The 21,846-nt window shown below is 38.6% G+C and overlaps 1 protein-coding gene across 4 annotated transcripts in view; it reads right to left on the reverse strand.

Moving 5' to 3' along the window:
* Window positions 1-21,846, reverse strand: part of flnb (filamin B) — a 97,753-nt gene that overhangs the window by 15,082 nt on the left and 60,825 nt on the right. For 2 of the 4 annotated variants that reach the window (XM_062969842.1, XM_003217759.4), the window contains exons 19-37: window positions 20,806-20,923; window positions 19,448-19,710; window positions 17,079-17,676; window positions 16,483-16,656; window positions 16,005-16,167; window positions 15,419-15,579; window positions 13,911-14,078; window positions 11,616-11,708; window positions 10,704-10,827; window positions 10,065-10,221; window positions 8,884-9,073; window positions 6,659-6,906; window positions 5,336-5,413; window positions 4,617-4,719; window positions 3,809-3,949; window positions 2,752-2,880; window positions 1,757-1,930; window positions 934-1,092; window positions 425-628 (exon numbers count right to left, since the gene is read on the reverse strand). In XM_062969842.1, the coding sequence (XP_062825912.1) occupies window positions 425-628; window positions 934-1,092; window positions 1,757-1,930; window positions 2,752-2,880; window positions 3,809-3,949; window positions 4,617-4,719; window positions 5,336-5,413; window positions 6,659-6,906; window positions 8,884-9,073; window positions 10,065-10,221; window positions 10,704-10,827; window positions 11,616-11,708; window positions 13,911-14,078; window positions 15,419-15,579; window positions 16,005-16,167; window positions 16,483-16,656; window positions 17,079-17,676; window positions 19,448-19,710; window positions 20,806-20,923 (3,445 nt within the window). The remainder of the gene's footprint in view (window positions 1-424; window positions 629-933; window positions 1,093-1,756; window positions 1,931-2,751; window positions 2,881-3,808; window positions 3,950-4,616; window positions 4,720-5,335; window positions 5,414-6,658; window positions 6,907-8,883; window positions 9,074-10,064; window positions 10,222-10,703; window positions 10,828-11,615; window positions 11,709-13,910; window positions 14,079-15,418; window positions 15,580-16,004; window positions 16,168-16,482; window positions 16,657-17,078; window positions 17,677-19,447; window positions 19,711-20,805; window positions 20,924-21,846) is intronic. The other 2 variants (XM_062969843.1, XM_062969844.1) reach the window with 2 other exon arrangements.

The raw sequence follows: 21,846 nt of genomic DNA on the forward strand, positions 1-21,846 counted from the left end.
GTGTATATATATATATATATATATATATATATATATACACCCACACACCCACACACACACACACACACACTCACACAATACAAACACAGTACATAATTTTTTTTTTGAAATACTGCATTGATTTCTGCATGTGTTTTATCCCCATGTAGGCTAAATTTCAAAGGAGGAACTGGAAAAACCACTTCTGAGTATTCCTTGCCTAAGAAAATCTTATGAAATTCGTTAAGTCAGCAGGCAACATGAAGGAAGACAAACACACAGAGTAAAATCTGCAGGTCAAATGTGAATTCTTTAGATAAGATCTAGCTCCCTTCATTTGATGGAATCAGAGCATATTAGGTCCATCACTCACAGAAGGGTCACTCACTCACACAAGAGCGCAGCTTAGCAGTCAAGGTTTGCAGAATGGATTTATAGCACTAACCTGCATCTCTTGTATCTACAATGAAGTCACACATTTCAAATGTACGCCCTTCCACCAAACCTCGTCCATAAACTCTCGCTCTGTTCGCATCACCAATCTCAGACTGAACCACCATGATAGACACTGGACTGTTTGGTACATGACTTCCATTCTTCAAAATACTGACCAGGTGCTCTCCCACTTCCCGTGGAATGAATGAGATACCTGCCAGAGAGAAGCTGGTAGTGAGACAGATTTTACACCATTCCCCTTTATTAAAAGAAAAATCTATCAATTCTTGTCCCAACCCATGGAAAAAAACCCTTTACAAAACCACAATAAAAACCACAGGAGAATATTCTATATTAATATTAAGGCAGCACCTGAAAACCCCCAAACTAATCACATATTTAGGAAGCTTACAGCAGTTTCCAATTATGACCCTGGCTAATGCACTAAAGGCCAACCACTAATTTTCACAAGCCAGAGCCACCAGTGTAGTGACTTCTAGAAAAGGCTGGGAGACTTACCAATGTGGTTATTCGGTAGTCTTTTCAGAAGACAAGGTTCATCTCTGCCAGATGGCGCTTTAATATTTGCGGTCAAGAGGCTCAGATCAGTCTCATTAATGTCCAGCAAGAAATCAGCAGCAGAGCCAAGCTTAACTTGGGAACGCCTCCTATTGTCATCTTTAGAAAAACAGATCCCATTAAAATATACACTAAACAACCTTTCAGCAATACCTTTACCCATAACTTTGTCTTAAAATTTGGATTAAACCAGTTGTGTCTTTCAGCTTAGAATTTAAAAACAAAGCTTCAGTGATGCGCATACGTCTGAGAGATTTGTGGTGTCACATTAGTTATGCTCCAAGAAACTGGAAAGCTAGATGAACAATAACTGAACAATACTTGAAAGTAATAACTCAGAAGCATTTACTACAGGGAATATATTTTATGATAATTTTTATAATGAATCCTCAGTTTTTAACATCACTTTCCACTTGCCCAAGTTGTCACTTCTCAATGTGAACTGGGATTTTTGTTTATTGTTTGTATTCACAGTAAGCAACTTGGACAGAGCAGTATCTGAGTATCAAAATTCGCCTTCCTTACACATATTTACACAGCAATCCACCAGAGCAGAGTATGAACCTGGAGACCAAGGTTCAAGTCCCTGCTCAGCCACGAAAATCCACTGGGTAACTTTGGGCAAGTCATATATTCTCAGTCCCTGAAACCCCTATACATTGTTCATCTTAAGTCAGAAATTACCTGAAGGCACACAATAACGTCAGATTATTGAGCAAGTGCAACACATTTAAGTCAATCCTTAATGAAAACTTGCTCATACCTGTGATTTTGGCAACAAATGGGCTTCCTGCAATATGTTTCTCATTGTACTTGACTAAGATGCTATAGTTTCCTGGAAGAGTTGGCAAGTAAGTGACTGTGCAAGTACCATCCTTATTATCAATACAACTGATCTCAGCTTTTGAAGGACCCTCAATTGCCAAATCCAAGCCACCTGTCAAAAAGGAGGAGGAAAAAAAACAATTCTAGGATTTTGCAACTTTCATTCCCAAGAGATTAACTGCAATCAGGCCGTTCAGATTTAAGAACAATTTGTGGATTTCTTCTGAAAAGGCAAGCTGCAGCTCCAGCTATATGAGATCCTTCTGGAAAGGTATGACAGAGCATCACAACTTGCATTCTTTGTGTGCAATTTGTATTTTAAAAAACAAAGCAAATTTAACAAAAGTCTGTATCAAACTACTTATCAAATAAGCTCTGATTTCATGTATTAAACAGCAGATTTTCAGAATATGGTTCAGTATCAACTCAATTGTGTTTTGACAAAGGACTCGCTGAATATCTTCAAGCTTAACCATGGAACTTATTTTGTGGCTTTAGTTAGCTCCCAGCTTAATATACAAAAGGCTTACTTCAGGTTTACACAGGACAGTCATAATGCACCATATAATGTACAAAGTGCTACAAAAATGCATCACAGTCCTGGCTAGCAATGAGTAAACATTGTGTCAATTGGCTTGTGCATCCCAAAGGTTAGGCATAACTATACTGATGTATTATGGTGAAACTGGGTGAATTTGGGTGAGAGTGTTTCATCAGAGAAACTGATGAATTAGCTCTATTCATTGCTCTGGGATCTGTTTATAGCATTTGGCTTGCAGATTGAGTTCCAAATAAACGTGTTGAAATGGATCCTGCTTGTTTTGGGAGTTTGAACTTCCAAATAACCGTACTTATTTGACAGTTAAAATTCCCCTAACAAGCAGGATCCATTTCAACATCCATGCATTTGAGATCAGGCAGCTCAATGCTTACCTTCACCAGCATCTTCTGTGACTATGGTAAAAGTTGCTGGCTTGTTTGCTACACCATAGACAAGGCCAGGTCCATATGCAGTCACATTTCCACTATTTGGATAGTTGACATAGAATTGTAGAGGACTCTCTGCAGAGAACAAGATATACTATATTTAGCTTACATTGAGATAGATACTTTTAAACAGGCTGTTTTAATTCTCTAAAGGAGGAAAATTCACACATTTGTTTATTATCCAATAATTTTAAAACAGGCTGAGAAATGTATGGTCTTCCATCTGTCAGGTTGTGAAGCCCATCATCCTTCACCATTGGCTAATGCTGGCTTATGAGAATTAGTGTAGTGAGGTTTCTGTTAGTAAATATGTACCTCTCTTATTTTTCAGTAGATGTTATATTTTTAAATGGATATAATACATAATAAGCATGCAGGATTCTTCATTATAGCTGTATCAGTACACCATGACTTTATGCGCAAGTTCTTAAGCTTTTGGGAATTTACTCCCTATTTAGCTATTCTCCCAGACAACAAAGTATATACAATGTTAAGTGCCAAGTGGTAAACCACAACTTAGCTAATACTGGTTGGTTTCAGAGGAAAGAAAGTCAAAAAGATTTTTATTCAACTTTTTTTTTTTTACATAACCAGCCAGCAATATGATGTAAGCAGTCAAAGTCTGCCATCTTAGTATTTTCTCTAATTGGGTTTAGCTCTTCATAGCCTTATTCTTTCTGCAAGCTATCATATAACAGAAGAAGGTTTGAGATTCTACCCATACATTTCAATTTATCTATTCAACTTTCAATAGGTTTGCACTCAAATTATATGTTTGACTTTGATTATACAGTGAAGGGCACAAGACCAATTCCACAAAAACCAATACTGTTTTAAGCTTGGCAAAGGCTGCCAACCCATTAAGAATTCCTGTGGTGGGGCAAGCAATGCAACCCAAAAACCAGAGGACAGAAATGGGTCACCATCCAAAATAAGTATGGCATAAATGCAGTATCATTCCTGCTCCACCCTACCAGCAAATGCTAAAAGGCAATATACTGACCTGGAATATGGTTGCCCATGTATTTGATGTGCATTTCATGCAATCCAACCTCAACAGGAGCATATCTGACTGTGACCGTGCCATCCTTGTTATCCATAATGTCTGCTGTTGCGGTCTTCCCTGAGGGCATGTGGACTTCCCCTCAAAAAAGAAGCATTAAATACAATTCAAATACACAACATTTTTTCTCAAAAAGCAAAACCAGCTCCAAAAGATATTTTTATTCTCAATCCTGCATTTTATTGGGGTCCCTCTTTCAATCTTCCAGATACAGGCGGAAAAAAAAATGATATCCGATGCAAAGATGGTTTGGGGCTTCTGCTTAGATATTTCCTTCTTTTACTTTTCAAGAGTACAGATACATTTATTGTTTTATATGGTGAACAAGAGTACAACTTAGAAAGAACTGCTTTAGAGAGAAATTTAGTGCATTTAGGACAAATAGCATTTGTTATCACTATCATATCATGGTGGAAATCACACCTGGGATTTGCCACAACCTGCCAAGTATTCTTGCTTTGAACTAGGCTCAAGAAAAATATGATGCACCCATAATGCAGGATTAAGGACAACAGCAGCAATTTCAGAAGGGTTTTGTTTTCCTTCTCCTTCCCGCCCACATAAGGATGGTGCAATTCAGTGGAACAATAATGTTGGGTTGAAAGTTGTTTTAAAATTAGTTCCGTACATTAGTTACGTGAGGGCAAATACCCAGAAAACACGCACACACAAAGGGAGAGAATATGCAAAGAATCTTACTTAGAGTATTTCATAGAGAGTAATCAAATGAGTGCAGACAGTTATTTACCAGTTATTTCTCCTTTTCTTACTGCAAAAGGAATGACCATATCAAAGGGTTTAAATCCTATACCATTCATGGCACCATCAGGTACATACGCTTCTTCTGTGACCTAAAACATTAAAAAGTTACTGTCAATTTTTCTGATTTACTAGAGAATAATCTGCTTGACTAAACTGGTGGGTTCAGACACTTGAAACCCAGAATGAAGAATCATTCAACTACAGAGACCACAACACAGGTTTGCTCTCAATCATACATTTAAGTGGAACATGTTCAGAAGAGAATGTTTTAAACACAGAAATGGAAGAATGAAGACGCAAGACCCTTGGACATGTACAAAATGCAGGATAGCTCCATCTGAAAAATTTGATTATGGTCTGAAAAAAGTAACCTTCCAAAGAAGAAAAAACACCAGAATGTAAGGCCAGAGCAGCAACAATACTCCAGAAGGTGCTGCTTACCATCTTATAAGAGAAAAATCAATATGAGGTCCCCTGAGAAAAGAGTCCCATAGCTGGAATGATTGTGATGTTAGAAGTTGTTCAAAACAGCATTAGCACAGCAATGAAGAAAGATCCAGAATCAAATTGGAATTTTCCCTAGGTAGAGTTCTGACCACCATGAAGATATGATAAGAAAGCAAGCACGAGCAATTCCAAGACACAAATTACTTCTGGAATGGAGCATGGAAGAAAATGTTAAAAACAGAAACAAAACTTTTGTACCCAGGGCTGGAATCCAGGGGGACAGGCTGCATTTAGTGGTTCCTGAGACAATACTGCAACTTCATCTGGATCTGTAGCCTGGTTAGTGGCAAAAAGCAAGTTATAGTTTTTTTAAAAAAAAAAAATCTTCCTTCCATACAGCTAATAAAAGCCATCATAAGGTATGTACATATATAAACATATGGTTCTAGGGTAACACACACGTTGAAGAATGGCAACACTTTCAAGCAAACCAGCTGCACTAAGTAAAGTTGACCACACTTTGTAATGGTCTCTGGTTTTGCATACAGTCCCACAGCTGCCTCACTCCAAAACCTCACCAACATTTTGAGGGAGGATGGGAGTAACATGGCTGGGAGTAACATGGTGATGGCAGCACTAAGTTGACAGATATGGTCACAGAACCACTAGCTTCCAAAAGCCAGTTTAGAACAACCACAATACCAAAACTGAACCAAATGCCAGATTTCTTTCTTGACTGACTATTGAGACCAAAGGCATCTTTCACTCCAGTCAGAAAGGAGCTGGAAGCAAAAAAAAATATCTGGAAAACTAATATTTACTCTCTACTACAAGACTGAAAAATGCTTGTTAATTTAGCTTCTGAAAAGAAGTTGCATGGCTACTCAACTACTAAATAGATGAGGAAGGATGCAAACCTTGCTGTCAGACAGCTGGGATGATGTGGATCTCATCTTGAAACTTCATTTCAAAGTCAAGCAAAACTAGTTAGAGGCTATAATTTGAGATGTTCTGTGACAGTTAGAACTGGAGGGGTTGTTTTTGTAAATTCTTTTGTCAGGATTCAAAGTTGTTCCTTGATCTGCTATGGGGATCACTGAAAAGAAATGTGCTTGCTTAGAAAGGTCCAGCACCTTTGGTATGTTTGCTTGTTCTTGTCTTCCGGACTACACTCATCATATGCTCTCAATCAACTTTGTCCCGTTTCATATGCACAAATTCATTGGACATAAAGTTTTGAGCAGACCTTCTATTCACATCCTACTGACAACAGCATTTCTGAGTAGCTGAGGTTACACACAAGTTACAAGGACAGCAGCTTAAGGGAACAATGGATGTTGAGAAAGTGCAAAAAAGGGAAGTGTTCGCCAGTAAGGTTTGGGTGCATTTGTGTATGCTAGATAAATCACTATTTTTGCCACAAGGAATGTGAGCCAAGCACTGAGCTTAAAGGTACTATGAATTTGAAAAGTAGGCTATTTTGAACATGTGCCAAACTTGTTACAGTTATTCTACCAGCCATTTGTCTCTCAAGTGGAGAAACTCTTGTTCACTTCAAAATTTAGCAACTAGTCCTCTTACCACAACAGTGAAAGGGCTGTTTGGAATATCCACTCCACCAAAGCGGACATAAATTACATAGGTTCCTGGATTAACAGCTGTATAATAAATATCGTATGTTCCATCTTCGTTTTCAATGACCTCTGCTTCGGCTTCTGTGCCATCTGGTGTCAGTACAGTGCATGTCACTTTGCCCTTGCCCGCAGATTTAGCATCTACTACAAAGCCAACTTCTTCTCCTGTCTTCACTGTGGCTGCAATGCCAGGACCTGAAAAGCAATTTGTATGAATGTCAGGGAAGCTTCAGCATTCCTTTGCCAAGGAAGAAGTATGATGTTTCCTCTTGGATGTCTGCGCTATGAAAAACACAGCAAGCAAAACCAAAATTCCACACTCAGAAGTAAAAATATTGATATAAACCACTGGAAGCAGGCAAATACACACTGAGGGCCTCTCCAAGGCATAGATCATGTGTCCCACTGTTGCATGTAAAAGTAGAAGGAACCAGGGAGAAATTCAACTGCCCTCAAGACTTATTTCTCATTGAAATGGCATTCCCACTGCTGAATAATTTTGTCAAGAACCATACTAATCACATCCTTGAAAATGTCCAGTCTCTAGATCTATACACTATAAAGCAATGGTGGGAATTATGCAGCTTTCCAGAATTTAAGGGGGTTTCAACTGCCAACATCACTTGCCACTGACTTAAAGTGGCCAGGACTTTCAGTGCAGTAACGTCAAGTGAACCACACAACACCCATCATAATACAGTGGAAGGTACTTTTGAGATGCTTTTCATATGAAGTATTATTAAAGAATCAAGTTATGTTTTTTTGAGAGAGAGATTCGTGATGTGTCAACATTGCAGAAATTATCTGAATCAATTCCACTGTAGCCTGCAGGATTTATCAATCTATATGGGTGATGTAGATACATACTCACACTTTCCAGCTTCCCGTGGGAAAAGGGTTATTGCAGCATAAGTACTCTCAGGGTAAGGGGAACCTTTTGCCATCCAGATGTTCTGGCACAGAACTCCCATCTCCCCCCCCCCCCACACACACACACACACACTAATGATAAAATTTCCTGAAAGCTGTAGCCAAATATCTGGAGAACCAAAGTCTTGCCACAACAAATGAGAATTGTGCATGTGTGAAAAAAAAAGCTTTCCTCATATGAAGGGAGAAGCAAAAAAGCAACTAGAAAGCACTGAAGAACAAACTGCTTGCCTGAAACTGTAGTTCTTCCAAGTGATCATCTGTGAACTTATAGGTATAAATTGTTCTCTGGCTGTGCAAGGCCTGATTGGGAACGTCTAAAACTAAGGATGCCTCTACACAATTGAACTGATGGAATCATGGAAGCTGTAGTTTGGTGAGGCACCAGCACTGTTTGGCAGAGAAGGCTAAAGACATTAAAAACCTTTCTCAGTTGGGTATTTTTTGGCACCAACCCTTATAGTCACAGAGGTCACAAAAAAGAAACACATGTCCTAGCTTGGACATATGAGGAAACTATATTTATTAAACATCAAACCCTGGCTGTTCAAGAAGAGTAAAAATAAATAAATAAATAAGGCCACTAAAGAGGGTCTATGACCAGTGAAGTCCAATTGTGTTTTTCAAGAATTATCTTGAGTTTAGTGAGACATGCAAAATGTAGCTATATTCTTACACTCCTGTAAGAATTATCATGGGGAAAAGGTCTCCACTGAAGCTTTATCATCAATCTTTGTTTCCACAACAAGCCAAATTTTTCAAAATCCAATGACCACAGGGACAAAAAGGTGAAATCTTCTGAACATGCGCACAGATAGCAAAACAAACACTACAGGGACATTAACCCTTCCCTATGCTATCCAAAGCCTATATATATGGAGTTAACTTTTAAAATGTACATGTTCCAACTTACATACAAACTCAACTTAAGAGCAAACCTACAGAACCTATCTTGTTCATAACTTGGGGACTGCTTGTACTTTAATCAAGTTTGTTATATCTACGTAAGGTATAGCAGTGGTTCTCAACCTGTGAGTCCCCAGGTGTCTTGGCCTACAACTCCCATAAATCCCAGCCAGTTTACCAGCTGTTAGGATTTCCAGGAGTTGAAGGTCAAAACATCTGGGGACCCACAGGTTGAGAACCACTGGTCTATAGGATGTCTGCATGGCTTACCTAGCTCCTACACTCTGTGCAAGTTACTTACAAGGGAAATTAGAAGACACCGAGGTAGGAATTTACCTGTTGCTAGACATTTGCTGGCATCTCCAGCTGGTGATACACGAACTCGGTAAGGAGAAAAAGGTATATCATCCCCACCATATTTAATGCCAACAGAATATCGACCCGTCTTGTCAGGAATGTAAGTTACTGCATAAGTTCCATCATTGTTGTCATGGATATCTGCCTTCTTTGGTTTGCCATCTTGGTCCTGAACATCAGAAGTAACACCAGAATTAACAGACAAACCATATTCAGCCCAAAATTATAGTATCAAATATCTGAAGGATGTTTGGGCTTAATCATTTTCTTTTGAAGGCCTGTTGATTTAAGCAGTACAAAGTCAATTTAAGACTTACACTGAATTAACCCATCAAATTAGTTTGTTGCAGTTCATGAAATCCCACCTCATGATCAAAAAGACATTGGGAATAGGCCTTTGGAAGCAAATATTCAGACTCTTCTGTTGTGTAGTTTTAATGCAAGAGCTGTGATAATAAAGCTCCTTGACTGAAATAAGCTAGTAAATAAGCTTGAAATAAGACTTAATTTTTTCCATAAAACATTTTTCAAAGATGTGCATCAGGCAAAGGATATACCATAAGTTGGGGTACTATGCCTAGTAAATATTCGGCTCTTAAATTAGGGAGTTTTGACTCGCTGCAAGGGTTAACTAACATTTATCTAAACCTATGCCTGTAATTCTAAAAGTTTCTAACAAAGCTGTCCTGAAACTGAGCCCAGAACCACTATGATTAGCTCCCAAGCATGTACTGGCCTTCTGGAAAGCCTTGTATATACTCACTCATGGTGAAAACTGCAGACTGGACTAGTTTAGAGAATTTGAAAAGGACAAAAATAGTCCACATTGAAAATTCTTCATCATGTATTGTGTACAGAACACCCTACATTAGGATCTACAAATTTTGCCTGAACAGTTCAGAGCCAACATGCTGTAGCCATACAACATTTTGCTAATACCCAACTTACGCTTTTTAAGGAAATGTCTGGAAGAACTGTTCTCTGAAAGCTATTTAATCCATGTTGATACTTTACAGTTCATCAGGAGGCAATGTTTGATGTTCCCTATGTGTTAGCAGCCAAGCATCTCAAATATTTACAATTCAGCCTGTAAAGCTTGAGCTTATCTGGTGAAGACAGTGTCCATTTTAGAAGAAATACAAAAAGAAAGAATATCTTACAGTCACATTTACTGAGAGAAGTCCTTGACCAGCATCTTTAGCATCAACAATGAAATCAGCAGGCATGCTGGCTGGGACCCCATGGGCATTGAGGCCAGGCCCACTAGCAGTCACTTTACTGGCTTCATACGTAGGAAGCACCTTCACTTTGAATGGGCTGTTGAAAGAAGGACATTATTTCCAGCATCACAAATCATCTACATTTATCATGGAATTGTCATAATAGCAAATGGCATAAAATGAGAAAACATGCAGGTCTAGCTTACCTATCTAAGTTAAATATTAATTAATCCTGTAGTTTTTTAGACTGAACAGTAGCATAGTTACTACTCAAAACTCTTACATGCGCACAAGCTTGATTGCAAAATTAATGTAGGTCTTTCAAGAGAAATCAGACAAATAGACGGTGTGCCATTTTCTATTCCTCATGACAATGCACATCACTTTGGATCTTCTATGTATCATCCCTCTCCTACAACCACTGAGAAAAATGAAGTTTGTGTGATACAGGCCAATTCTTTCAAGATAGAATTAGGCAACATGGATTACAGATGCAACCCATCCCAAATGTGGGAGCCATCCAATAGCTATGTTTCATTAAAATTGTTCCAAAATTAGGTTTGACTTTCTTCCTCTTACCTTCTAGGAATCTCTTCATCTGCATATTTTACTGCAATTGTATAAGGACCCTCCTGCGTAGGTGTGTATGCTACTGTATGAGTGCCATCACCATTGTCAACTATGTTCACAGGCTCTGCCAGGCCTAAGGAGGGATGACAAAAGTGACCACATTTTAATTCATTTAGCTGCCTTCTTGCCAGAACTTTAGTTCTATATGGATCATCTTCCCACTTTGGAGCATAAGCACACAACACTGATTTAAAGCCCTGCAAGAAATCTGCACAGACATCTGCTCTGTGGCCTGCTTAGATAAAGCCAGTGTATGCCTTAGTCCTATCATTCCCAGTCTGTGACCTCACCAATTAGAAAGAAGTGAAATCACAGGCAGCCTCTTGGTTGGCTCAAGTCCAACAGCTGTAAACTAAGTGCCTAGTATCAAAGACAGATTGGAAGAATGTATTGTTCCAAAATTAGACAGCTGGTTAGATCAGTTATCAGGCATAGTTAACGTATAACGCAACTTCCAATCCAAAATGGTGGCTTGTTAGTTTTGAACAGGCAGTGGTTTTATTCAGCTTGCCACAAAGAAGTTTAAAGAACTGAATAAACCCAGCACTATCAAGCAAGGGGTTATCGGCCAATGCAAGACTGAAACATTTTAAGATCCCAGAAGATGAATTTGTACATGAAGCGTTTCCCAGAATTAGCTGCACATGCATGAAGCTGTGATTAGATATATCTGAAGTCACAATTTAGGTTATATTAGTGGGGGAAAGGAGTGAAAAAGTAACAAAAGGTTATCTCAATGACAAGCTAGTAGCATAGCACCAGAACAGAGTAATTTAATTGCGCTAGTTCAGAGCAACAAAGCACAGTTATTGGGATTAAAAGATTTTCTAAAAGGCACAAGTAATTAGTGAAAGTTCAAACCTGTCTCATTAGATTCAACCTGTGGGTCACCTTTAAAGAACTCTGAAATTGCTTTCAGTGGACTGCGCCATGACTGGGAATCCGGCTCATCAGCTAGAATCAAAAAACTATTAACTTAATAATCCAAAACCAGAACTCCTGTCAGTTGTCCCTTGCTAAAGGGCTTAAACTGTATCAGAAAACAATCAAAGCAGCTTGATGTGCAATAACCATGTTAGATCCATTTGTCACAGTTTCATGGTATAATACAGGTGCAAATTAATTTGGAATACTACTACCTCCCTTTGGGTAACTTCTGTCAAAGGCCCAGAGAATAAATGATTCTACGTAAGAAGCTGAATTAGATCCAGCAGTGACAGGCCTGAAATAAATTTGCTCTGAGAAGTCCTCCCCAAAGTTCATACTAGAAGTCTAGCTTTGAGTACTTACAGAAAGACGGCCAGATATTTGTGAATTTGGCACTAGTATATGATGCTCAATACATTTGATCTCTGTATTTGACAGGATAAGATTTTAACTAGCAAGCAATTGTGTTTTGGTATATGACAGTAATATTTAAAAAAAAACCCTGGGGCCTTTTCTTCCCCTCCCAATCATCCTGGTTGCTTCATATAAATACTTTCTTGGCCTTGGACCTTCACCTGTAATCCATCCTCTTCCAGTATACACATTTGTTTTGTCCTCTCCCCCCAGCTCTCAATAGGCATATTTCTGTTGTCCTCAGCCCTTCACTTCTATCTTTCTGCTTGCTCTGCTCAAGAAACATGAATACTTCAAATGAAGACAGCTTGAGGAGGAAATTGAATACGCTGCTGACATACACTCAGGAATCCCCTGCTGCATGACACCAGGGCAGCTGACTGTCTCAGAGATTAGTCAATTTATCTTTCATCTGTGAATTCCAACACAACATACATTGACTTTGTTCTCCACTCTTCTAGGACATCATTCCAGGTGATGACTCATTCTGCCCACTGCTTCCTATATAAGATGCCCTGGAGTTATGGGTTCATACAGCATGTGATCTGATCTCCAATTGGACTCCAAAGTCAAATAGATATAACCAATGGCGAGGGAAGTACAGAGATTGAAGTCCTAGAACAACTTCTACACAGGTTGTGTGTGAGAGAGAGAGACATGTTACTCAACCAGTTTACGGTGTCTTGTTTTAGTGCTAGAGAGCCATTAAATGATTAGACACCAAACTCCTCCATTTCTAGTATTGAGGTAAGTGTTTTCATTCCAAGTCTTCTTAAATAGCAGCTGAAGAGTTCCTAATCAGAACTTCTATCAGGAATGTGTTGATTACTAAATCTAGTACATTTCTGTTGTAGAGCTTGGAAAAGTTATTCCTGAACTACCATTTACAGAAATCCCCTTACAACATTCCCATCTGATATCATAGCTTTGGGGTGCTGGGGAGTGGGGGAAATCCTGGGGCGGGGGGGAGTTCTGGGAGTTCTTAGTCCAAAAAGGTGTTTTTTTTTTCAAAGCTTTGATAAAAAGTAATAAGCTATGTTACCCAGAAGAATTCAGATCTCTGAATTCAAAATGCAGCAGCCAGATTGGTTACAGGAACATCCAAGAGTGAACATATTACACAGATCCTAAAGTACTCTATTGGCTGCCAGTTAGTTTCTGGGCAAAGTACAAGGTGTTGATTTTGACGTGGTTTGGGCCCAGGTTACCTATAGGATCACCTTCTCCCATACAATCCGCCCCAAACACTTAGGTCCTCTGGGGGGCATGTACTCCAACCAGCCAGAACCCAACTAGTGATTGTCATCCAGAAGACCTTTTCATTGGCCATCTCAAGTCTGAGGAACGACCTACCGGAAGAGCTCCAACAGTTAAATCAGCTGTCGGAACTTAAAGACTTTTGAAAACGTATCTCTTCTGGAAGGCCAACCCAGCCAGTTTTAATCATGAATTTTAAACTTGTGTCCGATGTTTTAACCTGTGTTCTGTGTATGTTAATATGATATTTTATAGAATTATGTTTTAATATGTACCTTTTATAGAAATACATCTTAATTGTGTGTTTATAGAACTTTTGCAGTTTGTGTAACCCGCCTCGAGCCATGAGGAGAGGAGGGTAAGACATCATCATCATCATCATCATCATCATCATCATTATCACCATCATCATCATCTCAACTGTACACAACATTCCTCCCTCTTTGAGATCTATTTTTTCACCCAATGGGTCTGAATAGGAATTCTCATTCATATCTGTAGGTATGGATGCTTATTTAAAGACAGTACCAATACTGAGCTCGGACAGTGAAACTTTACCTCTGGGACCCGTGACAGCAACCTCAAGTGGTGCAATTCCAGCCTTACTGGTGTCCACAGTAAAGGCCTGGGGAATTTTGGCACGAACTGCTGTTCCCAGGCCTGGTCCCAAAACTTTCACTTTGTAGGGGTCAATGACATCTTTTACAGGAACCTTGAATGGACTTCCTGCCAACAAAGCAGAAACAAGAGGTTATAGTCTTGCAGGGAATTCACTGAAGCAGTAATAACCACAACGGGACCATCAAGGATAGCAGACACCCTCTCAGTAGCAGAGCTCCCCTCTCACACTGCTCATTTGGACCCAACTCTTTTTTTAATATAATTTTTTATTAAAGAAAGAGAAAAAGAGAAAAAAAGAAAAAGAAAAAAAAGATTTTATATATATATAAAAGTGGGGGAACAATAAAAGTATAGGAAAGTAGGAAAGACAGCAAAAAAGAGGGAAAAAAGGGGGGGTCAGGTTGGGAAAAGGGTATTTGGTGACTTCCGTTCTTGCTCCTCCTGTAAAATAATAGTTTCGCACTGTCAATGTAAAAACTAAAAATAAGTTCTTTCCCACTTGTATCTTTCTTTGGACCCAACTCTTAAACCCATTTGAGATGCCCATTTTTAATTTGGCATTGCTCCTTAAGTTTAACAGGAATATTTTTTATATGTGTTGTTCTTATAGTATTGAACTCGAGCCTTTTGTGAGAAGGACGGGAGATCAGGGAAAAGAAAACTACACAATTATTTGAAAGCCTCTCAAACAAACAAGATGTACAGGAACAAAACTGTCTGTGAGAGATTAGAAAAATGTATTGTGCTGGAATTAAAACTTCACACATGCCCTAGGGACTGGAACAGCTTAATGGAGCATAGGATGACTATGAAGAAGTCCCAGAAGCACGCAAATGTAAGAACAGTGTCCAGGTTGCTGGATCATTTTAAAAAATAATAAACTGAGGAATATGAATGGAAGAATGGGTGAAGAGCTAGTATGATGTACTAGTGAAGAGTGCTGGAGTGGGATTGGAGCAATGCGGGATTTCCCAGGAAGACACGAAACTCACTGGTAGATTTTTGGCCAATTACTCCCTCTCTGCCTGATATGACTTACATGGTGGTCATGGGGAGAAAGAAAGCTCTACACATGGTCTTGAGTTCAATGGAGAAAAAGCTGGATATAAATTTAAATAATGAATTTTTAGAAGGAGGGAGGGGAAAGATAGCACAGGAAATCTCAAATGCTACTAGGAATATTCTTGCAAAGTCATGCTACTTTCAACTTTTCTAAGTGAAATACATATTTAAGATACAATTTTCATTATATGTATTCAAATTTTCCTTCAACAAGTTAGAAGTTCATCATCAGTCATGATCTTTCTGGAAAGAGTCAAAATTAAAATAAACTATTAATAATATTAAATTATTTAAAACATACATTTAGGAAGAATTTTTAAAAGCATTTAAATAGTGTGATTTAAAACAATATTGTCATCAGTATATGATGCAGATGCTCTTACCAGGGATATGTTCACCTCCATAGGTTATATTGACATCATAGTCCCCTGGAACATATGGGATATATTCTGCACTACAGCTGCCATCCTTGTTATCTTTGCAGCTTATCTTAGATTCTGAAGGTCCTTCAACAGTTATTCCAAGGCCACCAATTCCAGCCCCTCTGTGAAGACAACAAAAGTTTATATGCTTATGTTACTGTGTATCAAAGCACATCTGAAGTCTATTATGGCATTTTATGACTGCAACTATTTCTGCTCAGCTATGTGAACCTAGTGTCACATATTGCAGTTTTAAGCACACATGCACACACTCGCACAAAGGGGTCTTGTAGCACAGCTCAGACTAAGGGAAAGGAATTGGTGGCATAAACTTTCATATAAGTTTACTTCATCAGACGCAGACTAAAGTCTATGAATACTTATGCTACCAACTTCTTTCTCTCAATTAATCTCAGAGGTGATACAAATTTCCTTTGTGTATCTATCCAGACTAACACAGATATGGCTTTGAATTCCACATTCATACCAGATTATGGTCTAATATGCTTTAATGTGAATATTTCACACAACAGCCTGTGATGCTTACCGAGTGACAACAGTGAATGGGTTGGGTTTATTTGTGAGGGCTTCCTGTAGCCCAGGTCCTTGGGCTTCGACGCGTGAAGGATGACATCCCTCTGTGACATCAACTCTGAAAGGACTGTTTAACACGGGGACATCATCATACGTTACGTCAACAGTATGAGGGCCTGTAAGCAAAAGATCAATACTTTAAACATTTGTGGGCTCTTTGAAGATTTACAAAACAAAGATTACATGGCAGAGTATTCTCCTTGCCTCAAGAAAGGGATTTCTTGGTAATCTGGGAAAGTTAGCCTTACTTACAATATAAATTAGGTGATGCCAGTGGTTAAAGTATTTTCAAGATAAAAGGTTATGTTATGTGTTCCAGAGCACTTAAATCCTACAAGTATGTATACAGGTGAAATACAGAATGGTATTGCTTAGTAATATTTACTTTTCTATCCCACTTCCTCAAGTCTATGCCAATTAGCCACATTTACCTTTTTCATATGGAGTGAACTCTACGGCATATGTCCCATCTGCATTGTCTTTTATAAGGCAGTCTGTGGAAGCTCCAGAGGGATTTGAAATTTGTGCTTTGATATGGTTTCCACCAGTTTTGGTCAAAGGACTAGCATCTACAGTGAAATCTGTTGTTGCTTCTCGGAAGACATCTGCAATGTAAGCAGCATCTACTGAGAACAATTTCAGCTAAATAGAGCCACGCTTTCCACCAACATGTAAACACTTGCCTTCACACAAATTAGTTCAACCCCCAACATGGTGCCAAAGACAACCAAATGGTTTACAATATAAACATAACCCACCCACTGGTTCCTCCACCCAGGTTTCCATTTCATCTTTACAGTTCCCTTCAGAACTGCTGATCCAGAAACCATTGTTGAATTGCTTTCTTAGGCTATTGTGAGCTGCTAGCCTGCCCAGAGAAATGAATATTTATAGTATTGTGAGATTGAAAGCAAGGTGAACTGCCAAAAGTAGTTATCTAGTGGTTCTCAACCTGTGGGTCCCCAGGTGTTTTGGCCTACAGCTCCCAGAAATCCCAGCCAGTTTACTGAAACTGAAACAGGCTTACCTTTTCCTTCGATCCCTGGCCCATACACTTGGATTTTGCTTGTGTCCACAGCTGGATCAACCTTGACTCGTGACGGAAAGTTTGGTACCGGTTCTCCACCATACTTCATTTTGAGTGTATGCATCCCAGCAGAAACAGGTACGTATGTAACTGCATAGGTACCATCATTATTATCCTGAACCTCAACATCTGCTTTAGAACCAGAGTCAGACACAGCTTCCATATCCAGTTTCCCAGGCCCAGCTTCGGAACAGTCCACATTTAGCAACCCAGCCTCACCGACTTTACCATGTTCAAGTCCAGGGCCAGTGGCAATTACTTTGGAAACATCAAATGGCATTTCAACATCTGCTCTGAATGGAGAACCAGGAATATGGACCTCTTCAAAAAGAATGTTGACAAGGTATTCACCTGGTTTTGTTGGCAAGTAAGAGACTGAGCATGTTCCATCACCATTATCAGAACACTCTATTTTAGCTTCACACGGTCCTTCGACTGTCAGTCCCAGGCCCCCGGTTCCAGCTCCTTTGGTGTCTATTGTGAATTCTGCAGGCTTTCCGACAAGGCCGCCCTCAAGACCAGGACCATAGGCTCTCACCTGGACAGTTTATTTTTTTAAAAAATGAAGAATTTAATTACCTTGTAAATTAATAAGTAGACAACCAAGAGTTTATAAATATCATCAATTAATATGTTTTTTATGCTGCCAAAGGCCATGACAAAGAGATATAAAATGTACAAACATAAAAGCTACCAAAGACACTAAACAAAATTATTACCAAGCTCACAGAAAGAATAAAAACCTTACAAGTTACAGGTAAATTTCTGACATGAAAATCAAATTAATACTTTGGGTTGCCATGGCAATTTTTGACAATTTTATTTAGCTCTCCCTTTCTGATCTTTTTTGCAGAAAATGCAAAAAGGGCCACCTTATATGTTACACAATCAGTGGTATCACTAAAAAAAATGAACCAATTCTACAAGAGAGTTCTCATTTCCATTTGTTAGCAAGGGTTTCAGAAATTTCTCTAGGGTCACTATCCTGGGGACAGTTTAGCACAGAGGTCCCCAAACTACAGTTCATAGGTTGGATATGGCCAGCCAATGTAATTTTCCCAGCCCCACTACAGTTTGCACGCACACGCTCTGCCACCCAATCCTAAGCCATTCTCCCTTGCGCATTACTACCCAAAGCCTTTTCCACTGGCCAAAAGCCTTTCCCTTCCACTCCACGCTGCCCAGCACCTTTCATGTTTTTTTGCATTGCAAATAAAACATGTGCAGTGTGCATAGGAATTTGTTCATGATTTTTAAAAAAACTATAGTCCAGTCCCCCAATAGTCTGAGGGACCACAAACCAGTCCTCAGCCTAAAAAGTTTGGGGACCCCTGGTTTAGCATGTAATGCACAATGTTTTTCAACTCATATTGACTACAAATACACACTCTATTCTCCAACAAGCAACAGCTATCCTATAATCAGGATTTGAAGTTGTAGCTCAAAACTTCTGCAGAGTAATAACTGTAGCTCAGAACATCTGAAACAGGCCACTTCTCTGCATCCTAAAACTTCATGTGTGAGAAACACATGAATCCCTGCCTATTTGAAGGCACATTACTGTATGTCACCAAAGTTGCAAGTTCAACAAACTATCTGCTGTTTTTAGAAGGTAGCAATACCATTGCATAATAGGCAGTCTAATCTGCATATTGTCATGTTTTATCAACTTGATTCCCATTAGTTTAATTGATTTTGAAAGCAAGAGGGCTAAATCAACAAGGGAAACAAAAGCTGCAGTGATCACAAAAGATTTATTGTTAATTAATTTTAAAGTTCCATCTTTTCTTCAACAGGAACTAGACAAAAGGGGTTTAATCGTGAAGGTTCAATATGCTTTAAAATAGCACAAAAGTTTAGATTATGACAATATATTCCCCAATGAAATCAATCTGCAGACACAGCTGACCCAGCTGACCCAGAACAAATAATATAATAGCAGATATGTTGTGGCTTTATAATGAAGTGGCTTGATATTGCAAATGAATACTTATTTCAAGTGCAATAAGACTAAAAAAGGTGAGTATTTCAAAGGGAATTTCGGGTTTCTTCTGAATAAAATAGCACTGAAAGAAGTTATTAACTCAATCCACTTTATATTCTGTGTAGAATTCTCCATTAGCACAATTCTAGAATTGGGCAGAACAGGTTGTGCAATTTCTGTTTCAGAGGCTTAAAGATCAAACTTGCAAACAGCATAATATACATAACATAATACATATGACAAATATATCACAGATGCTTGAGCAATGAATACACCAGAATTTCATCCAGCCATATAAAGTGGAACTGGCTAGATTTGTACTTACTTTGGTGGGATCCGGTGGCAGGGTGGCCTCCACTGTATAAGGGCTTCCTGGAACTGGATTCCCATCATAATTTACATCAACCACATGAAGGCCCTCTTCCTTTGGGATATACTTTGCAGTGCAACACTCTTTGCCTACTACTGGTTCCACTAAGCATGGCACAGCTTTCCTGGCAGGGCTTAAGATCGAGACATCCAGTTTGCCCTGTCCACCAGCTCCTTTTGTGTCAATCAGAAATTCTTGGTCCCTTCCTACTTCAACTCCTATATGAAAGAAATGGAACACATTGAAAAGTCTGCCTTTCCACTGACTGCAAGTCTCATCTAGAATTCTTAGCAGTAATCAAAACAATATGAGGAATAGGGAGGGTCATGTCAGCATATCAAAACATTATTAGATGTGTATAAATAACCACCCAGAAAAATACTTGTATTAAGTAATATTTATATTTGTGGAAGAAAAGGTAGGATGTAAAAATAATTAATAAAAGCAAATAAAATAAATATTCGATCAGATTCTAGAAAAGTGAAGCTAGTTCACTAAGTGGTTTGCTACTGTTTAGACAGCCTCGGCTTCAGTTAGCCATTGAGAGGGAGCTAGGAATGAAACAGGCCTCTAGTATAAACTCTGATATCCTGCATAAGCATATCGCCATGTGGCATTCAGGATTTTGTCATGGGGATCATGGCTTGCAAACAAAACAGAAATAGATTTCTATTCATAGAATAGTTTTTCTCATCCTCATTTATTTATATTAATTGCAAATTACTTCTCAATATTAGCTCTTCTTGTATATCTCACAATATATCTAATATACACATTTCATTTTACACTTCCAATCTCTAAACTTAGAAGCAATAAACAAAACATGCCGTGAAAATTCAGTCCTGAGAAACAAGTGTTGGGGGGGGGGGGGGCTGCAAAACTGAGATGAAAATTTTAAGTATACACATCCCAAGAAAGGGAGAGTGAGAGAGATGGAAGGGCATTCTCTGCTAAGGTCCCATTTGGATCCAACAGTAAGATTCTAGCAAAATGTATTTAATATAGACACACCATTGTCCAGGAATCTAAACTGCGAACTTGGATCAAACTTGATCTATAATTAAGCCTACAAGTTGTATTTTACTTTCAGTACAATCAAGATATCATACTCCAGTACACTTATCTAAAAAGCTATTCCTTCCACAAATTTACTAAACAGAACAATTTACTCAAAACCTGTGATGTTCACAAGAAAACAAACAACTTAGTTACAACTCTAAATTCAAATGGCATGTTGTTTTCTTTTTTTGAACATCTTGCAGCTAGTTCTCATTTCTAATCTATCTAACACTTCAATTAGAAAAGTTACTTACGATTTTCCAGACCATTAAGCTTAATTTTGCTCAGGTCAAGTGGAGCAGCAACACCAACAGTGAAAGGACTTCTTGGGATGGGATCACCACCATAATTCACCAGAATATCCATATTACCCTAGAAAGGTTGGACAGGTTATCAATTTCATTTCACTTTTCAATACTCAAGGTATCCCAGCAATCACAGAATCCAGTTGTGAGCATTTTAATATTCCTTGAAAGCATTTTCCATAGATCCATAATGGAAGCTAACCATAAGCTTCAGATTACTGTTCAGAACCGCACAAAGTACATGTAAATTTGTCTGCAAAATGCTTGGAAGTAGACAACTCAAACTGGCAAAGGAAGCGGTTTTTAAATGTTTCTCATTAAATGCTACTATGCTTTGGTAAGACACCCAGATAAACTGCTGTGTGTGGTTTAAGTGAAAATCCAAGTCCTTGGTTTTGCCCATATTGTGTTTTGCAATTATTGAATCTGAATCTGAATCTGTGAAATCCACTGAACACCTTACTTTTTACCCACAGTACTGCAAAGCGTAGACTACATTTATCTCATTTTATACCATCAGGGAAAATATTAAGACGGTTCTGAATAAAAGCTGGATTTTTAGAAATGAGAGACCCATTTTTAAATTTGTAGCAGTCTCCTAGTACATAGTCCTTAGCCATGTACCTGGAACAACCGAATCCATTTCAGTACCTGTCGGACTGTTATGAGATACGGGCTCCCTGAACTGAATATTAGGCTCTTTTTCTTTTCCGCTCCCTTCCCCCAAAGTTCACTGCTCTGTTTAGCATCTTGCCTGAGTCTGAATTCTGGAGAACTTAAAAGCTTGCTTAGCATTTTATTAAGTTTGGATGGTGTTAATAAAAACATCACAGTACAGGCTGAACACACATTATTAAAAAATCCTAAAATATTAGAAAACCCAAATTGTCCACATGAGAAGCTGAGATATTGACACTTTTGCTTTCTGATGATTAGCTGTACACAAACTTTGCTTCATGCACAAAATTATTTAAAATATTGTGCATAAAA

This window comes from Anolis carolinensis, chromosome 2 (assembly GCF_035594765.1).
Source record: "Anolis carolinensis isolate JA03-04 chromosome 2, rAnoCar3.1.pri, whole genome shotgun sequence".
NCBI lineage: Eukaryota > Metazoa > Chordata > Lepidosauria > Squamata > Dactyloidae > Anolis > Anolis carolinensis.